The sequence below is a fragment of the Calliphora vicina genome, chromosome 4 (genome assembly GCF_958450345.1).
Source record: "Calliphora vicina chromosome 4, idCalVici1.1, whole genome shotgun sequence".
In the NCBI taxonomy this organism is placed as follows: Eukaryota; Metazoa; Arthropoda; class Insecta; order Diptera; family Calliphoridae; genus Calliphora; species Calliphora vicina.
The window spans coordinates 51,828,174-51,849,171 of record NC_088783.1 but is presented as its reverse complement, the minus strand read 5'-3'; the positions used below and the strand labels follow the sequence as shown (position 1 = coordinate 51,849,171).

The 20,998-nt window shown below is 29.4% G+C and overlaps 1 protein-coding gene across 6 annotated transcripts in view; it reads right to left on the bottom strand.

The window, feature by feature from the left end:
- mamo (maternal gene required for meiosis) overlaps positions 1–20,998 on the bottom strand; it is a 595,590-nt gene that overhangs the window by 142,230 nt on the left and 432,362 nt on the right. For all 6 annotated transcript variants that reach the window (XM_065509714.1, XM_065509713.1, XM_065509718.1 and 3 more), the window contains one exon: positions 13,304–13,464. In XM_065509714.1, the coding sequence (XP_065365786.1) occupies positions 13,304–13,444 (141 nt within the window). In that variant the 5' untranslated portion in view covers positions 13,445–13,464. The remainder of the gene's footprint in view (positions 1–13,303; positions 13,465–20,998) is intronic.

Genomic DNA, 20,998 nt, shown 5'->3' with positions numbered 1-20,998 from the left:
TCAGCATAACAGTTTTTTTCTTTAGAAAATCTTGTGTATAACAATTTTTCTATGGAAAATCTTGAGTATAACTGTTTTATCTATAGAAAGTCTTGTGTATAACAGTTTTTTTCTGTAGAAAGTCTTATGTATAACAGTTTTTCTACAGAAAATCTTATGTATAACAGTTTTTTTTTAAAGAAAATCTTGTGTATAACAGTTTTTTATGGAAAATCTTATGTATTACAAATTTTTCTTTAGAAAATCTTTTGTATAATTGATTGTCTATAGAAAATCTTCTGTATAACAGTTTTTTCTATAGAAAATCTTGTGTATAACAGTTTTTTTCATATAAAATCTTGTGTATAACAGTTTTTCTATGGAAAATCTTGAGTATAACAGTTTTTTTCTATAGAAAATCTTGTGTATAACAGTTTTTCTATGGAAAATATTGAGTATAACAGTTTTTTCTATAGAAAGTCTTGTGTATAACAGTTTTTTTCTATAGAAAATCTTGTGTATAACAGTTTTTCTATGGAAAATCTTATGTAAAACAGTGTTTTCTATAGAAAATCTTGTGTATAACAGTTTTTTTTTTAAAGAAAATCTTGTGTATAACAGTTTTTTATGGAAAATCTAATTTTTCTTTAGAAAATCTTTTGTATAACAGATTGTCTATAGAAAATCTTGTGTATAACAGTTTTTTTCATATAAAATCTTGTGTATAACAGTTTTTCTATAGAAAATCTTGTGTATAACAGTTTTTCTATAGAAAATCTTGTGTATAACAGTTTTTTTCATATAAAATCTTGTGTATAACAGTTTTTCTATAGAAAATCTTGTGTATAACAGTTTTTCTATAGAAAATATTGTGTATAACAGTTTTTTTGTAAAAAAAATTGCGTATAACAGTTTTTCTATGGAAAATCTTGTGCATAATAGTTTTTGCTATAGAAAATCTTGTGTATAACCGTATATTCTATAGAAAATCTTGTGTATAATAATATTTTCTGTAGCAAATATTGTGTATAACAATATTTTTTATAGAAAATTTTGTGTATAACAGAATTGCCTATAGAACATTTTGTGTATAAGAGTATTTTCTATAGAAAATCTTGTGAATAACAGAATTTGCTATAGGAAGTCTTGTGTATAACAGTAGTTTCTATACTAAATCTTAAGTATAACTGTATTTCCTTAGAAAATTTTGTGTATAACACTTTTTCTATAAAAAATCTTGTGGATAATATGTATTATTTTGATATTGACATTGAATTTACCATTCCTGACAGCATTAAACTAACTGCGCCACAACTGCACATAAATCTCCAACTCTGCTGTTACACAAAACTATTTAAAAAACATTTATCATAAATCAATAAACTGAGCGCAAAAAAATGTGTAATTAAACTGTAGATTAAACATGTTGAGAAAACATAGAAATCAATAATAATTTTTACGGCCTTTAAGCAATAAACCCATAAAAAAAAGAAAAATTAAACTGAAAACCAAATTAAGACAATATTACAAGCAAAGTAACAAACAAACAAATAAATAAATAAACGAGAAAATATCTATTTACATTGATAGTCGCACTCATATTCGTTCGATTGTAGTTTGTAAGTACTATGTTCATATCAGACATGAAAAATCTGTAGAAAAGATAACAAACTCAACACATGTCAAAACTAATTAACAAAAGCAGACACAAACACCAAGGATTAATAAAACAACAACAACAACATCAAAATAAACAAACATACAAATAAACATTGACATACACTCTCAAAAAAAAATTTAAGTTTTCTATATGTGTGTTTGTTTGTAAACTGTATTACACTTACAATGCGAAATAAACAACAATTTGAAATTGTTTAACTACTATGTTGGGTTTGAAAGTGTGTAAAATTTTTTATTTGAAAGAGTAAAATCTTTTCATTCTATATAAATGTTCATAAAAATTCACTAGGCATCATAAAAAGTATATATGCATTTCTACGATCAAGAACGCGACATTTAACTTGAAGTAATGTATATAAAGAAACCTTAAATATGTATTTTTCTTGTTTCCTTTCTTCGATATAATTTGTAGCAAAATGTAGGCTTGACCCTTTTGTATATGTATATTATGGGATCAAGAACGCGACAAAAAATATAACTTGTTTTGAATTACATCCAGAAAAAAATCTTCGTATTGCTGCAAAGAGTTATAATAAATCGCCTAATTCCAGTAGCAATGCTGACCGGTATTTCTGGTTCGAATGAACAACCTACAGTGCACAGTGGGGGAAATGAAATAAAATGTGAAAATAAATCTGTAACTTCTAAACCGATAGTCCGATGTTAATAAAATTTTCCACGACTATAGAGGAAGTGTAGCTGAGTTTAAGTTTTGGAGTATATACAATACAATGGAAACTTTTCCAAATATTTAACAAAATATACTCTTTAACAGAACTGTATATCAAAAAGTTTAATGAATTTAACTGATCAACAACATAAGATACATACGACAACAACAACAAAAACAACATAAAACGAGACAAGTTGTCAAACGTCAGCCACCTACTGAGTAAACAACAACAACAACATTTACAAAAGTCTTGTCTATAGGAAAAGGAAAAACAATCATAGAGACAAAAATAAAACTGTCAATTACTGTATTTTTACTTTTTATTTTTCTTGGACAGGTCTCAAATAAATAAACACACATTCACACACACACACACACACACACGATGAGTAAAAGATCAACAAAAACAAAAAACAAATCAGACATGAAAAACTCTAAAGAAAATTGTTAAAAGGAGATGATGGACATTTCAGGGCAAAGTGAGGAGGGGTTTGTATAAACTAAATTGATTACAACAAACGCTTGAATTGACAATTAACAACATTATGACCAGTAGCAGGAAAAGAAAGAAAAAACTGCATTTTTTTTTCTTTGAAACAACAAAACAATGTCATCAATATCATGAGAAAATAATGATAGAACTAAAAAAAAATAAATGGAAATTTTAAGAAAAAAAATTCTAAAATGAAAATAGTGTGTTGTTTGGTTTTCCATACACCATTATTTCTATCATCAACACTCATCGCAACAACTTAAGGCTATTTTTCAGAAAAAATATGTGTCTAAAAAAACAATCTACTGCTTGAAAAAATAACAAGTAAAAGTGCTATATTCGGCTGTGCCGAATTTTGTGTACCCAACATCTAAGATTTAGATAAATTTCATGACGATATTATTTATTATAATACACTTATGTTCAAGTAATTTTTTGAGGGGGACCTTGTATGGGGACTAGGGACAAATGTTGCACGATGTACGCCATAATTTACAGTATAATTTGAGGGTACTTAGAACAAGTTTGTGCAAAATTGTATCAGGATTGACTCATAATCAACAGATTTATGGCTTCTGAAATAGTATTCCAGGGGACATTTGCATGGGGGCTAGGTGAAATCATGGATCACTCATTATTGACCATTTTCAATACCAAACAAACCTTATCAACAGAAGCCAGCTAGCTTCTTTTGTTTGGATCCTATCGTGTTTTCAAAAGACAGATAGTCAGACAGACAGACGGACGGACATAGCTGGATCGTCTTAGAATCTTATTATGACCCAGACCTATACTTCGATATGTTACAAACCGAATGACAAAATCATTATACCCCCCATCGTTTTTGATGGTGGATATAAAAAGAAAAGCTATATACCAACACTTGCCTGCTCGATGCTGTTGAAACACCGAGGATTGTTTTAACTGTTTGTGTTTTATTTTTTTTCGTATCCTTTAAGTGTCATTTACCATGTGTATTGCCAGAGTATTGGAAACACTTTGAGTGTGTAAAAGCTGCTCTAAACTATTTAGTTTTTATATCCTGCAGGAAAAAAAATTGCTATAGTTTTTTGCCTTTGCAACATTTCTTACGCCTCAACAACTACATACTACTACTACAACATAATGTAAACAGTTGAGGCTGTGTCTAACTTAATTTGAGACATTTAGAAAACTCGAAAAGGAATTTCCCAGTGTCTATATACCAAACTACGAGTACATGTTTATTTGATGTGAACAAAAAAAAAACTAAAATATCCTTTGGTTTGTTCAATGAATTTTTTTTTTATTATTTCCCATTCTCTGTTATTGGGTTTGTGTCTTTAGGCCATGGTTATAAAGTCAGTTAGTCATTTACACCACTAGAGGAGTTATAACGCAATAAAAAAAAGATAGAAAAAGTACTAAATTGTTATAACTTTTTTTTACTTGCTCTCGACTGCATAAATGTCCCTGCAACCAAAGGCATTAGGTATCATAGAAAAAAAAAAGAAAATGAAATGAACTCATCGTATGGGGAAATAAATACAGTAAAACTATGGCAAGTTTTGATGCATGATGATGGCATTAAAAAAGGACTTTGGTCAGTTTTGAATAATTGTGTGAATGTGAGAGCTTAACAAAAACAAAAAAGAAGAATATGGAAAAAAATGGGAACTTTATTTTGTGGAACAATTTTTTTTCGCCACGTTTAAAGTTGAGGTGCTGCAAGTTTGTGTAGATTTTTTTTGTAATTGTGACATATGACACTGTTTAGAAATAGAAGAAGTTCATTTTTTTTTATTTAATAACAGATTTAAGCCACATAACAGCTGTAATTTCCACTTGTCGCACAGATATTAGGAAAACATTAAATAGCTTCTCTATACCTTTAGAGCTTAATAGTTGCTAAACAAAATTATAAAAGTTTGAACAAATATTCAATTTCATATTAGAACACAAATTAGATTTCGATCCAATTTCACTATTGGAATAAAATTACACAGTCTAACAGCATTTTTGGAACAGAATAGCGACCATATAATTTTGAAAAGGCATGTTGAGTAGATCATTTCTATAGAATAACCTTATAAATGTCAGACCAGCTGGTCTGGTCTGACATTTTTTTTACAATGTGTAAAATTTTAAATTTTTTGATCGAAGGGAGCTGAACTGAAAAAATGTTGTAAACTAATATCTGAGAGAATTCTTATTGTCAGAGTTATATTGTGGAATATTATGGAGATTATTTTTGTGGAAGATCTTAACCCTCTATCTCCTCTCTTTAGGGGTCAATTTGACCCTTTTATCGAGAAAATCCAAAAAAGGACATTTAGGGATTAAAATATTCCACGAAAATTTTGGCCGGAAAATTTCAGTGGGGGTCACCAAAGATACAAAAGTTGTAAATAAAGCTCTTTACGCTTAATTAGGAAAATTAGCAAATAGTTCTTGAGATGATCTACAAAAAATATAGTACAAACATATGCATGTTTTCGCTTTTAGCTCAAGAGATATTTAGGTTAACTTATTTATTTTATTTTAATTCTGTACGATCTTTTTTGGTTTTTTATAGATATTAAAATATCATGTATATTTGCGATAAAATTTCGAATACAATAAAAACAACTTGCTAATAGTCATCTCGGCCCGAAAGTTACACGCATCCGATGTTGGAACATGTTAAAACATTTTGCATGGAATGTATAAAAAAACGTTAAAATTTTTCAAAAGGAAGCAAAGTTTATGGAGCTCCTGATGAATAAATATAAGCTTTTTGTATAAGTAGTTGGTATTTGTGAAAACCTTAGAACTTGAAGATGGATATTTAAGTAAAATGAAATAATTTTATGAATTTTAGAAACTAAAAAATTACAATAAAGAAAAATATAAAATTTGAATTAATGTAAACTTTTAACGGTTAAAGAAATCATAACAAAATTTAGAACAAATATAGATCTAAATGTGCTTAATAAATGGCATTATAACTTTTGACATTTTATATTTTCAAATACCAAAATTCCTAAAAAAAATTAACATGTGTTCCAAAAACTGAGTTTTTTTTAGAAAAGTGCCTACTGTGATGTTATTTACCGTGTGATAGTAAGAAAACTTTTTATATATTTAAATAAGATATAGGATTATTCAAATATTTTTAGAATTTTTTATTCAAAGCTAAAATTTTTTTTTGATTTTGTACAATTTTGGATAGATCTGGTGTAGACCTCCACTTAAGTGAGCCAAGTTTTACTTTACACGATTTTGCATTGAGTTCTCTTTTCGGATCATATAAATATTGTATATAGTCCCGAAGAAATTTTTTTTCTAAAAAGGAAAAAATTTAAAAAATATGGCCCTTTTTACATGTTTCAACTTTGGATGCGTGTAACTTTTTTATAGGGACGAGGTAACTGTTAGTTTTTTTATTTTATTTAGAATTCTATCGCCAATATAAAAAAAAATTACAAAACTCCGTATGCCCGCCATATCTAAAAAATTAATACAAAATTGAGCAAAATAAAACAAAAATAAATAAACCAAAATATCTCTTGAACTAAAAGAGATAACTTACATGTGTATCCTTGTTTTTGGTAGATCTTCTCAAGGACTATTTATATGTACTTTAATTTTTAGCTCATTCGGATCATAAACAGATTTTTGGCGATTTTTTAAAAAATATTTGAAACCCCAGGTGACCAACACACATTACCCGAACACCTCAGATCCAAGCATGTGAATAGTTCCCGAGATACCGAATTATTTAAAAAAAAAGTTTCTAAACCACTATGTACAACCATAAAATTGCTTGCTAACCTAGACAATTCTTGGAAAATTTTAACTTGATTTTTCAAAAAAGCAATTGGAATTGGTTATTTCCGCATAAAATGTAATAAAACAAATCGACCTACAAAAACCAAAGTCCCGTGATCTCATTATCATTCAGTTCAACTTCTCTAATATTTTTCAGGCTTTTTAAAAATTGTATTTCTTCATAGCGTATGATTAATATTAATTGTTTCTTAATTAATGTTTTTCTAAATATCTGACTCAGTTTTAAAGCAAAAATTGATTATTGAAAGCTTATGTATAACACTGTGCGACAAATAAAATACGAATATAAAAAACTGATTTTAGTTTTTTCAGTGGATTTAGAATGAAGAAACTGAGGGCTGTAACTGCAACCTTTAGAAATCTGTGTGTATTTCTCCAGCAAAGATATCTATTTTTTAAAAATATGCCGAATTTGAAGTTGTATCTTTTTTTTAAATAAAATTATAATTCAATAAAAGATTCTTGTTATACTCGATATCATCTACCAAAAAAATATAGTATCACATCCCAGGTATTTCTACTTCATTCCTTTTTGTACCACTGATTAGTCAGAATTTGTTATAATTCCAAATAAATTATTTGAATTTTCTTTAACTTTTTTATTAGTTTAATTATAATTTTTCGGAACAGAATTATTCAAATTTAAAAAATCAAAATTCAAATGAATTGATAAGTCGATTACATTAACATATCAGGATGGTTTCTTCGTGACGCTCACTGATCTAAAACAGTGTATGGATGAAGAATACAACCTAAGTTTGTATTTAAATGGATGAGCTACTAAAATAATTAATTATTATTAATTATACAAATCAAATCCCATTTATTCCCATTTGAATAAAATCAGGCCAAATTAAACAACAGCAAGCGAACATGGAACCTCGTCGTATGACAGCAAATCTAACTACTGTCGTCTAATAAATGAGAACAGGCGAATTCAAAATTTTTAAAAAAACATGTTATATTATTAACAAAAGAACTTAAATAGCTAATATTCTGTGTATTTTTCAACAATCTTTCCAGATTTATAAAACAATTTTATAAGTTGAGAATGATAATATCATTTCAATACGTTTAAATATTGCTAACGATAATTTTTATTCTCACAATTATATTAAATTCCGGTCTAATAATATTTACATGTTTAACAACCATAAAATATGTATGAAAAATAAATATTGAGACAAAATAGAGGAAAGAAAAAAATAAAAACAGAACCGAACTGAACTGAACTGAAATATGCAACATTAAATAAAAAGCCGCCTCATATTAAAACAGCATATAAATAATTCAATTTACTGTCTTGTATCGTAAACAACATATTAACAGTGAACAGCAAAAAAATAAAAAAAAAATATAATAAAAATGTTAAATAAGAAATGTGTACATATATAAATAAAAATGCAATATATAGTGGAGCAAAATTAAAAAAAAAACTACAGAAAAATAAAAAAAAGCAAAAAAAAAACTTTCAGAAAGTTTAGCTTGTAACAACACTGTTAGGAATTAAAGGGTCTCAAAGTTGAGCAGTTCAAAACAAGTTGCTCGTTAAAAAGTATATTCTATCGACTTAAGTTAGAGATAATAAAAATATATTCTTAAAATTGGAAAAATTTCAGTAAAACTGCTTCCATATCCAAAAAAATCAATAAATGACAAATTCGTTGTAAAATTTAATAAAAATGTGTTTGCTCTAGGTTTCATCCTATAACCCATCCAATAAGCACCAAGACATATGTTTTTTGTTTGAAAAATATTTAATTTTTCCAATTTTTTTACAGTTTAAAGCATAATTATATTTGCATTCAAGTCAAATTCCAACAAAATGTTCAAGTGCTTGAATTTTTGGGTCTTTGTTGCTTATAGCTTATATTTTGAAATTATTACCAATTGTTTAAAAAAACTGCCCCACTGTGCGTCATATGATTACAGAGAAACGGCATGTGTAAAACCACTATATATGAATGGAATGAAACAAAAACAAAAAAAAAATATACAAAATTACATACTAAAGACTTCATTCACTGCAGTGCACTGCACTAAATACACACTGACTGTCATACCTAGATACATTGTCGTACTTGCATACACACTTGTATAAGGTCTATCTCTCTCTGTGTTTCTTTCCAAGACGTAGAACAAGTTGCATTTTTAAACGCATAATAATTGATCAATTTACTAGTTGACAAGTGTGCTTTGGCGCTGCTTTATAAATGATGTTTTTTTTTTCTTTATAATTTTTTTGTTTTTCTTTTTGAATAAAAAAAAACAAAATCTAGAAATAAATATACACGTTTAGTGTATTTAAGGGGAGAGAGTAAAGGAGACCCAGTAGGAAAAAATAGAAATTTATAAAATAAAGAAAAAAAGTAAATTATGGACAACATATATTTGAAAATATGTTTACTAGAGTTTTACCCTTCATTAATAAAAACCACTTGTAAGGAAGCGAACTTAGAAGTAAAATTTATATCTGGGAATTAGCGAAAACTTTAATATTGTAGTTATCAGGGAATTTAATGCTTGGTATTCCTAAGATGAATATTTTTCATTTTGATTTATTTTCATTATTAAACAAGTAGGAAAGTGTAGTCGGCCAGGGCCGACCATATGATACCCTACACCGAGACGATGATTATAAACCGTTTTCTTTTAAAATGTAAAATATATGGGAGCTATGACTAATTATGGGCTTCTGTATATATGAAGCTTAATTATATTGAATTTTATTTGAATACCAAAATTTTTATGAAATCTATACTCGTTAAAATTATTTTCGGAAGTGGGCCTTATATGGGAGCTATGTCTAATTATGGACCGATCATCACAAAATTTGGTAGTGCGAGTTCGGCTTATCTTATACTTATTTATACTCAATTTGGTTTGAATATCTATAATACTAAGATATTTATGAGAGCTTATCTATTTTGAGATAGGGCAATCGTATGTGGACTAGAAGAAATAATGGACCTAATCTAAGTAAATTCAATAGGCTTCGTCCTTGGTGCAAGATAAAAGCTTGTACCAAATTATGTCGAATTATCTTTGAAATTGCAACCTGTAGTTTAATTACTAGGTTTACATGGACGGACGGACGGATGGACATCGCTTAATCGACTCAGAAATTGATCCTTTCCTTGAGGTGGCTGTTGGAATAATATTTTTGCACGTTACAAACATCAGCACTAAACCAAAATACCCTCTCCACTATGGTGGTGTAGGGTATAAAAAGAACTTCAAGCGAACATAGAAGTAGAATTTATTTAAAACTTTAAAGTAATCACTGATTTTTTCCTTTTTATTCCTTTTCATTATGGAAATTACTTTCACAAAACTGGATAAATCACTTTTAAACAGTGGCAGCCATAGAGAAGAACTACCTATAGAGATGACAGTGCGACATCTTCTTAATTTTTCCAAGTTCAAACCTGAATACCTCGAAAATTAAGTAATATTTGAGATCCTTGAGAAACTCAGAAATCCATATACATGAAACATATATATAACATATAAACTTAGAAAATCCCCCTATATTTTTCCTAACGACCTCTTCTATTTCATATAAGCACCATAAAAATAATAGAAAAAAAAACAGTACACCGAGACATATTAACAATATATAAAAGTAAATAACTTTATCATTTTTTCTATGTTTAGCACATTAAAAAAAAACAACACTAGACACAAGCAAAACCTATGCAAAAAAAGTTAAATTGTAAAAAAGTAATAAAAAAAAACGCAATGGAATGACATTGAGATTTAATTGTGGTCCGCTGCAATTGCTATTGTTACTACTACGAAAACGACTAGGAACAGGCCAAAATACCAAACAGGTAGTCAGCCAGCGATAGATTTAAATGTAATCAAATGTTAAAGACCTACAGTAGGGAGTCAGGTTAATAAATTAGGTCAAAGGGAAATCAATTTTTTAAATAAAGAGGAGAGACCATGCCCCTTGTGGGAACAGAAGACAAAGGGCTGAAATCATTTTTATACCCTTCACCTTCGTGAGAAGGGTATATATAAGTTTGTCATTCCGTTTGTAATTTCCACAATATAATTTTCCGACCCTATAAAGTATATATATTCTGGATCCTTATAGATAGCGGAGTCGATTAAGCCATGGCCGTCTGTCTGTCTGTCCGTCAGTTTGTTGAAATCATTTTTCTGAAGACCCCAGATATCTTCGAGATCCAAATCTTCAATAATTTTGTCAGACATGCATTCGAGAAGTTTCAGCAAAATCGGTCCACAAATGGCTGAGATATGAGGAAAAAACCAGGACAACCTCGATTTTTGACCTATATCTGGATTAGTAAGTCATTAATATAGACAATATGGATATCTAATGATAGAAATTTCAAAGACCTTTGCAACGAAGTTTGACTTACAATGGGTCAAAATCGGGAAAAATATTTTTAACCCGAATTTTTTTCCACCAAAAAATGTTTTTTTTTAAATTTAAAATCTTTAAAAAAAATTTAAATTTAAAAAAAAATTTTAAAATAACAATTGGAAAAAAAAACTTGTTCCAAAAAATTAAAAAAAACAACTTTGGAAAAAAAAATAAATTTTGTTTACCTGAAAATATTTAAAATTTGAATTTGGAAGTATAATTTGGTGAAGGGTATATAAGATTCGGTTTATACTACATTTTCAGTTAATGGTAAATTAATAATAGTTAGCCCAAAACGTATTCAACCCCTAACTTGTGAAACAAGTACTACAATACAGATAAGAGTCATAGCATAAAACACTGGGATACACCACGTAGCTGGTTTAAAAGTATTAATAAATTGACAATTCATCGAAGAATTTATAAAGTTTTATTCAAGGTTTCATTAGAAAATAAGTATGTAGACTAATCCAGTTCATTGGAATTAGAACTGTGAGAGCTCTGAATATGTAGTCTCAATTGACCTCCTTCGCTATTTAAAGTATTCCAACTAGAAGCAAACCCTACCACCAAGAACCAGTCACGTGGCTAGTTTTTTGTCAATTCAATTCTCTTTTATGTTACTATGGATTAATTTTACGTCAGGAACTTTGTAATGGCCTGACAATTCTGAAAACAACAGCTTTGGTGATCAGAATTAGTTCACTAGATCGAAAGTTTTAATACGATTGCATTACTTTTCATGGGTTTATTTGATATAATAGGTCTATGACAATAAGTACACAACCTTCAGTGAATTGAATAAGGAAATTTAGCCACCTCTATGCTAAATAATCATTGACAATTATGACATGAACTTTTTGGTTTTTTTTTCTGCCTTGAAAATGTCGAATTTTATAGCAACAAAGCCTTATATGCGGGAAGTTTTGCTTGACTTCTTTAATTTGAAAAAAAAGTGCCGCTGAAGCATACCGATTGCTCACTGAAGTTTATGGTGAATGTGTTTCATCGGTTTCAACGTGCGAGAGATGATTTGTGTGGTGCAGAAGTTGTAATTTTGACACGATCACAAATTCAACAAGATATTGCAAAATCATAGGGAGCTACTCAAACAAAAGCAGGGAAGTTGGGTACCATACGAATTGAAGCTGAGAGACCTTGCAAGACGACTTTGTATGACTTCAACTACTATATAAAATAAAATTATTTTTGCAACGAATCATTACTTGCAGTTACTTGCGATGAAAAATTGTTGCATTACGATAACCACAAGCGTAAGAGATCGTATGTGAAGCCCGGCCAACCTGACGAATCCACAGCAAAGCTAAATATCCATGGCGCTAAGGTAATGCTCTGTATTTGGTGGGAGCAAAAGGGTCATCTCTATTAAGAGCAGCTGAAATCTCGCCAGACCATAACAGAGAACCTGTACCGAAAGCAACTGATTTGCTTGAATCGAATATTTGCCGAAAGACGCCCAGAATGTGCGGCCGGACATGAAACTGTAATATTCCATTATGACAACGCTAGGCCACATTTTGCAATACCTGTTAAAAACTATTTAGAAACAAGTGGTTGGGAAGTTTTGCCTCACGCTCTCTCTGGGATACGCTTCACTTTGGAACCGAGTATCCGAAATAAGCTTGATTCGTTCTTGGCCTCAAAAGATGAGGAGTTCTTTTGGTGGCATTTTTGACCTTATGGAGATTCTAAAATATGTTGTCAAGCAAAAGAACAAAACTGTGTTTTGTTTTTAATTCAAATATTGCGTAAATCCTGGGACATTACATATTAAAGTCAAAGTTTAGCTGATGTAGGGCTCTTTAAAATCTCACAATGCTCTGCATTTTTACAACAATTCTATGTCCATTTACAATAAAGAATTTTACGCTTAATTTAACAAGAATTGTTGCTTTGAAGCTGTCATAATTTCAATTGACAAACACGATTTTCATTTAAAAAAAAAACACCACCACCATGATAAACACAATCATTGCAACCAAGCAAAAATAGACAATAACTATGAAAAAAACTAAAAACGTACAAGTAAATTGTAAAGAAAAAAATACATACATATTGTGAAAACGCTAAAAAACACACAATACAGAAAATTGACCTTGTCATCATCATCATTATGACGCCAGCTAAAGTGACAAAGTGCTAATATGACAAGTATTTTTTTCGTTACATACATACATTTTTCTATTAAACAAAAACAAATATACATACATAAAAGTAAAGTTAGAAAAAATAGAGGAAGTTGTAAACTTACCTTATGGGCTCTGATGGGAGCGCCCTCTGAACAAGCTAATGTGACGTCCACCAGACTCTCGTCCTGTAGTAATTGACTAAACACCCCTAACAGGTTGGATTGATGATTGTTCCACCTCAAGCAGTAGTGCTCACTGCCCATGTCGGTGACAGCTTACGCTGCTGAAAATTACAAAAGAAAAAAATTAAATTTATTATTAAATCTTAATCTATATATAAATATTTAACACATAATAGTTCTTTGTTTTTTTGTGGATTTCGGTAAAGATCATTATAAATCTTTTTAAAAGCATAATAAAAATCACGGAAATTGTAATTTAATCTGTTGCATTTATTCAGCTCTCTCTCTATCTATCTCATTCACTCTCTCTCGCTTAGCATATTTCAAGCATATGCAGGCATATTAGTTTGTATTAAATATGCATACGTAAATGCATACATATTTTTTTTTGTTTTGCGCACGCGCGTGTTCGATGTCATGTGGTGTTTACACGTTTTGCCGTATGGAGAATATGAGAAAAAAATCACACAAAAATCTTTTATGCCGTTTAGTTGGTTTTCCATGCAGTTTTGTTTAATTTGTACTTATTGAATGGACGGACAGACGGACGGACGGACACACACATACCGACATTTTGTTATGTACATATAAATATCACTCGTTTGAATTTTTTTATTTAAATGCTTGTTACGTTTTGCATTACATTGCAATTTAATTGCATTTAAATGTCTAGTAATTGATATGCAAACATAAAATACACATTCAGATAAATTCATACATACTTATACATAGTTTAAGCCATATTAATTTACACATACAGTTTTTATATACATAAACATTAATCATATAGTATAAGTGTTAAAAACAGCAGTTAATACAGAAAGATTTAAAAAGACTCTAAAAGAGTTTTGAGAATTCGGAGAAACGTAAGTTTTTAAATATCAAAAACATGAATTCCCCACTCCCTTATATCACTTTCCATTTAATGTTTTTAATTATTTTAAAGAATTTGGAATATACTGAAAGTATTGAATGAAGCTTAACGTAATTCTCAAAAAAAAATTACATAAATTCTGTTGCAAAACGAGCAAAAACAGCAATATCATACCTATTTGGTAATGATTACTACTTACATCCCGTATTACCTGGAAGTAGTTTCATAATACTGTCCAGTGTTAAGACTTTTTGATTGGAACAGAACAGCGACCCTATAATTCTGAAAGGGCATGTTGAGTAGATCATTTTTTTTAATAAACTTATATTTTTTTAATCGAAGGGAGCATTATACTAACTGAAAAAAATGTTGTGAGTTAATGTCTGAGAGAATTCTTATTGTCAGAGGTATATTGTGGAATTTTATGGGGATAATTTTTGTGGAAGATCTTAACCCTCTATCTCGTCTCTTTATGGGTCAATTTGACCATTTTTCGAGAGAATCCAAAAAATCCTTTAAAAAAGGACAAGGCCGGAAAATTTCAGTGGGGGTTACCAAAGATTCAAAAGTTGTAAATAAAGCTCTTTACGCTTAATTAACAAAATTTCCTTCGTGAGATATAATTGGGGTATTCACAGGGTCTACTATTAGTCATATTGTCATAATGTCCTAATATATTATAATAGTTGTTGTTGTGTTTTAAACAAAAAAAGTATTATTTTATGTCAAAACAATAAACATAGTTAAAACTTTTAGAACTTTTTTGTTTGAAACACAACAAAAATTTGTTTAAACTATCAAAATATATTAGGACATTATGACAATATGACCAAATAGTAGACCGTGTGAATACCCCAAATATATAATTTTCCGACCCTATAAAATATATATATACTGGATGCTTATAGATAGCGGAGTCGATCCACAAATGGCTGAGATATGAGGAACAAATTTTTGACCTATATCTGGATTACTAAGTCATTAATATAGACAATATGGATATCTAATGATAGATATTTCAAAGACCTTTACAACGACGAACATGCATATATATGTAATCTGTCTGTTTTAGTACAAGAGATATTTAGTTTTATTTATTTATTAATATTTTTTTTTAATTCTGCTCGATGGGAATTACCTTCCCATCTGTCTGATCTGCAGTACAAAACCAACCAACACCACTTTTCTGTCCAAGTCGTATCGTATTAGTTACTTGATATATTTGAGAAAATAATTTTAACTTGGAAACAAAATTTACTTGGCGAAATTATTGAATGTAGTACTTAAAATTGCGGGATTTTTTAAAATTTCTATCTTTGGCCATTGTTAGCTATGACTTTTTCCCATGTTTTAGTCAACATATGGATTCCGCGCCAAAATAACTGCTAATCTTTTGAGGTCAAATTGTGAAGCGTATTCCAGAGAAAGAGTTGTGCTTCTATCGAAACAAATAGTAGTCGGACGGGGCACGGTCTGGATTATAAAACGGGTGAAGCAAATCTTCCCAACCACTTCATTCTAAATAGTTTTTAGCAGGTATTGCAACATGGAGCCTCGTTTTTCGGCCAATTGATGTGATGGTTTGGCAAGATTTCAGCTGATCATAATAGATAGGACACTTTTACTCCCACCAAATACAGAGCAATACTTTAGCGCCATGGATATTTGGGTTTGGTGTCGATTCGGATGCTTGGTCTTCTCTTACGCTTCCGGTTTTCGCAATCCATTTTCAATCGCATGTAATGATTCGGTGCAAAAATGATTATCTTATCAAGCATCATTTCCGACAAAAAAATCGTCTTTCAAGGTCTCTCGACTTCGACTGAAATTGCTGCTTGAGTAGCTCATAATGATTTTAAAAGTTCATATTGAGTTTTACAATAATCTTCATGCAGTAATGCTTTTAATTATTGGTCTTCAAACTTTTTTAGCTGGTCTGGGCGATCTTTGGCTTCCGTGCCAAAATCATCACTTCTGAACCGAACAAACCATCACTCGCTCGTTGAAAACGATGGAACACTTTCACTAGAAGCATTGGTGAGCAATCGGTGTGCTTCAGCGGCACTTTTTGTTTTGAATTAAAGAAGTAAAGCTAAACTTCCCGCATATGAAGCTACAAAATTTGACGTTATCGAAGAAAAAAAAATTGTTGTTTACACTAAAATGTTCAGTAACTAAGTGAGAATAAATGACAGATATGTACCCTTTAAAATGACATATCAGTTATTAAAAACAAAAATCGCGTTCATGAGATTCGCCATCTATTGTAAATAGCGCAGTTTTAAGTCATACATTACATTTTTTTGGAAGATTTTTATAATTTGTCATATAAAAGTATATGGAGAATTTCTGGATCAGGAACGCGACATTCGTACTATTTTGATGTATGAAAAATAAAGAAATTAAAATTATTTTGGATGTATTTTCCATAGCATTTCGTTTCGTGAAAAAGTTTAAAAAATTAACAAAAGCAAATAGTCCCGCATTAGCTTTCATACCGGATGAGTGTTACACTTGTTTTACAACAAATTTTGTTCTATTTTTTCCCGGGTTTTCCCTGACCTGATCGCAGGTTAAAAATGCAAAGTCTATCTGGACAATTAGGAAAGAGAACATTTAAAATAATCTATAGCAATTACCAATAATTTAATCTTCAAGTGCACAAATTTGATAACCTATATAAATATTTTAAATAAATTGTTGCCATAAACTAAAATTTCTTAAATAAATCTCTTGTATAAATAAGTTTATCACTGTTTTTTTTCATGTTCAACATAAAAACTCACCAAAAATCAAAATCAATGTCTCACTACCCACTCCTTCATTGGTTGTTAACATGGTCCCAAAAACATGCATACCAAAAGACGTGTCGGTAATTTTAAGAGGATTTAAAATTGAACCCAACGCTACAACAAACAAAACCCTGGAACATACAACACTAACTACACTACACTTGCAAAAACTTAAGCTTTCTTGCAAAGTGTAATTAATCAACATGTAATAGAAGAGATCATGGAATAATTGAAAATAAATTGAAACATATACAAAAAAATAAAAATAACCAGAAACACAGAGTTCGATTGTTCACACACCAGTTAACATGGCTGATAGAAGAATGCCTGAGAATTTCAATCAATTTTTTTAGTTAACTTAAGCTTAAACTTGAGTTTAACAAAATGACCTCAGAGGAAAATCATTTCTTTTCTTTTTTTTGGTTCCAGACTATTTACATTAAATTTATTACACTGCTAGAATTTTTTTTATTTTATTACTCTCTCAATGTTGATGTTGCAAGTTGTAGGCTGTTTGTGCTGCATAGAGTTCAGTGAGTGAGTGAGTGTGTGTTTGTATTTTTTAGTATGTTGACTAAATAATTGTGTTGCATTGCAATTTGATTCATTTTAATTATGCGTGTTGTTAAACAACAAAAAAATAAAATAAACGGACATAGTGAAGTAAAGCTCTAGAAATGAAAGGCCACCATAAACAAATAAAATTGAGACAAATAAAAAAGAAATAGTTGAGAATTAAAGTTTAACTAAAGGATGTTAAAAATAGAGAGTAATACAAATAAATAAAAAATATATAGTATTTTTTTACAGCCCCACTATTTATTGACGACTATTGTTAGAAGAGAATGTATTTAGGATTTTGTACACTTTGAGAAATATGTTGGTATGTTTTACAAACAACTGATAACAATCCAGTAATTGACAGATAACGTGAATATTTTCTACCTAAACAGGAGTAGTTTCTCTTAGAGAAAATTTTGTTATCGATAACTGGATTTTCTCCCCTGGAGAACATTTTGTCAGAACTGTGTACTCATAGAGACAATTATGTTATCGATCACTGGATTTTTTAATCTTAGAGAAAATTATGTATAGACTTTTTCTCTTAGACAAAATTTTGTTATCGATTTTTTTTACAGAAAATTTTGTTATCGACAACTGGATGTTTTCTCTTAGAGAAAATTTTGTTATCGATAACTGGATTTTTTCTCTTAATAACAATTTTTTTTTAACGATAACTGGATTATTTCACCTACAGAAAATTTCGTATTGATTTTCTCTCTTAGAGAAAATTTTGTTATCGAGACAGGAATTCTTACTCTAAGAGACAATTTTGTAACTGGACATTTTACAGAAGTTGTTTTTCTTAGAGAAAATTTAATAACGATAACTGGATTTTCTCCTTAGGAGAACATTTTTTTTATTGAAAGAGAAATGTTCATTCTTAGACACAATTTTGTTATTGCTAACTGGATTTTATTCTCTTAGAGAAAAGTTTGTATTGACATTTTCTCTTAGAGAAAATTTCGTTATCGATTTTTTTAAGAGAAAATGTTGTTATCGATAACATAATTTCTTCTTTTACAGACAATTTTGTTATCGATAACTGGATGTTTTCTCTTAGAGATAATTTTGTATTGATTTTCTCTCTTAGAGGAAATTTTGTTATCGAGACAGAAATTTTTACTATTAGAGACAATTTTGTTATCGATAACTGGATTTATTCTCTTAAAATTAAAATGTTCTATTGATTTTTCCTCTTAGAGAACTTTTTGTTATCGTTAACTGGATGTTGCTATCGATAACTGCATGTTTTTTTCTAGAAAACAGTTTGTATTCGATAACTGAATTTTTTCTTTTAAAAAAGTATTTGTTATCGATAACTGGATTTTTTCCTAGAGAAATTTTGTTATCGACAGCAAAATTTTCTATAAGAAAAATCCAGTAATTGATAGCAAAATTTTCTCTTGGAAAAATCCAGTTATCGATAACAAAATTCTCTGTAAAACAAAAAAATTAGTAATGGATAACAAACTTTTCTCTAGAAAAAATCCAGTTCCCATAACTTAATTATTTCTCTTAGATACAATTTTGTTATTGATAACTGCAAATTTTTCGTGAAGTAAATTTTGTTATGGATAATAATTGGATTTTTTGCTTGGATAAACTTTTGTTATCGCTAACTGGTCACTTTTCCTTCAAAGTTTTTTTTGTAATCATTAATGACATTTAAGCAGAGTTTTACTAAATCTTTTCTTTCAGTGTTTCTTTAAAAAAAAGAAAGACATTTAACGTTTAAAAATCAACTACATTCTTAATACATACGAGTACCTCACATATAATATAATATAGAAAAAAGAAACGAAATAAGAAATGAAAAATCACACACTGAGGCTTCAAATTACCAACGATCATTGAAAAGTTACGATCACAGGAATGAATATTTAAAGAAACAACGCGAACGTCGTTGATCCTCTTCTTATTTTCTGGCTTTTGAGAAAAACAAAAAAAAAAATCAACTCAAGTGTTTGAATATTGTGGTGCATGGTGATGATCTTTTACCACCGTCACAATCACCAGCTAAAGAAAGCAAACGACCAGCCAGCCAATCATACAAACAAACAAACAACCAACCATCCAACCAAGAATTAAACGTATGAGAATATCCAACTTGTATGTAAAATGTTTGTAATCGTATGTATGTTTGTATGTATATTTTGTGGGACTCGTCGACAAGAGTGTAATAAATGCATTTTTAAGTGCAATTTGCAAAACAAGTGCTGCACCGACGCATGCCACATAATAAATTGCGTTTAATGTTTTAAGTTTAGACTGATTTAACTAACATGCACTCTGGAGTTTCGGTCGTATGTTCGAGTTACACGTTGGTGGTGGTTGGTTGGCTGTTTGTTTGTTTGTGTCTGGTGACTGATGATGACTTTAAAATTCCCAAGATTCGTTTTATTTTCCTTTGAATAATATAGTTTCTTTCTTCTTGTATTCAGATCAATGTTTTAATTTTATGAACCTTTTTTTTAAATTAGAAATAATAAATTTGTTATTTAGTCTGTTGATAATAAAATTTTAAGCATTTTGATTGAATCCGCTCTCTTAAAGAAAATTTATGTTTAATTTTTATGTTAGATTATATGTGACCTCTTTAGTTTATATTGGTATTTGGTTTTTATATTTTAGTGACTGCACTGTGTTGAAAATTTCATAGCCAGACAGACAGTTGCCATGTGTTGTCGTCTGTTTAACATTTGTATATAAATATTCATAAATTAATGTTAATTTCTTAACTAAATAAACTCAGACGACTGAAAAAGTGTGTAAATAAGTAAATTTTTGCGTAATATTTTTATTTTGACTATTTTAGGCAGTGAGGTGGTAACATGATTACATAGAGAGGGAGTGCTGTCTAAAAATAAACAGATATTTCAGATATCAATATCAAACAATTTTGTACAAGAAATTCGAGCTATGAAAACAACCGAGTTGTCGATAACAACATTATTAAAACTTAATTTTCTCTATGAACAATTTTAGTTATCGATAAAAAAATGTCTCTAAGAAATAATCCAGTTATCGATAACAAAATGTTCTCTAAGAAAAAATCCAGTTATTGATAACAATATTGTCTCTAAGAAATAATCCAGTTATCGATAACATTTTCTCTAAGAAAAATCCCGTTATCGATAACAATATTGTCTCTAAGAGAAAAATTTCAGTAATCGATAACAACATTTTTTCATAGGTAAATTCGAGTTATCGATAACAACGTTTTGTATTAGAGAAATTCCAGTTATCGATAACAGAAAAAATCCACTTATCGAAAACAAAAATTTCTCTAACAGAAAAAATCTAATAAATACAGTTATCGGAAACAACATTTTCTCTAAGAAAAAATCCAGTTATCAATAATAAAATTTTCATTAAAAAAATCCAATAACAAAATTTTCGCTAAAG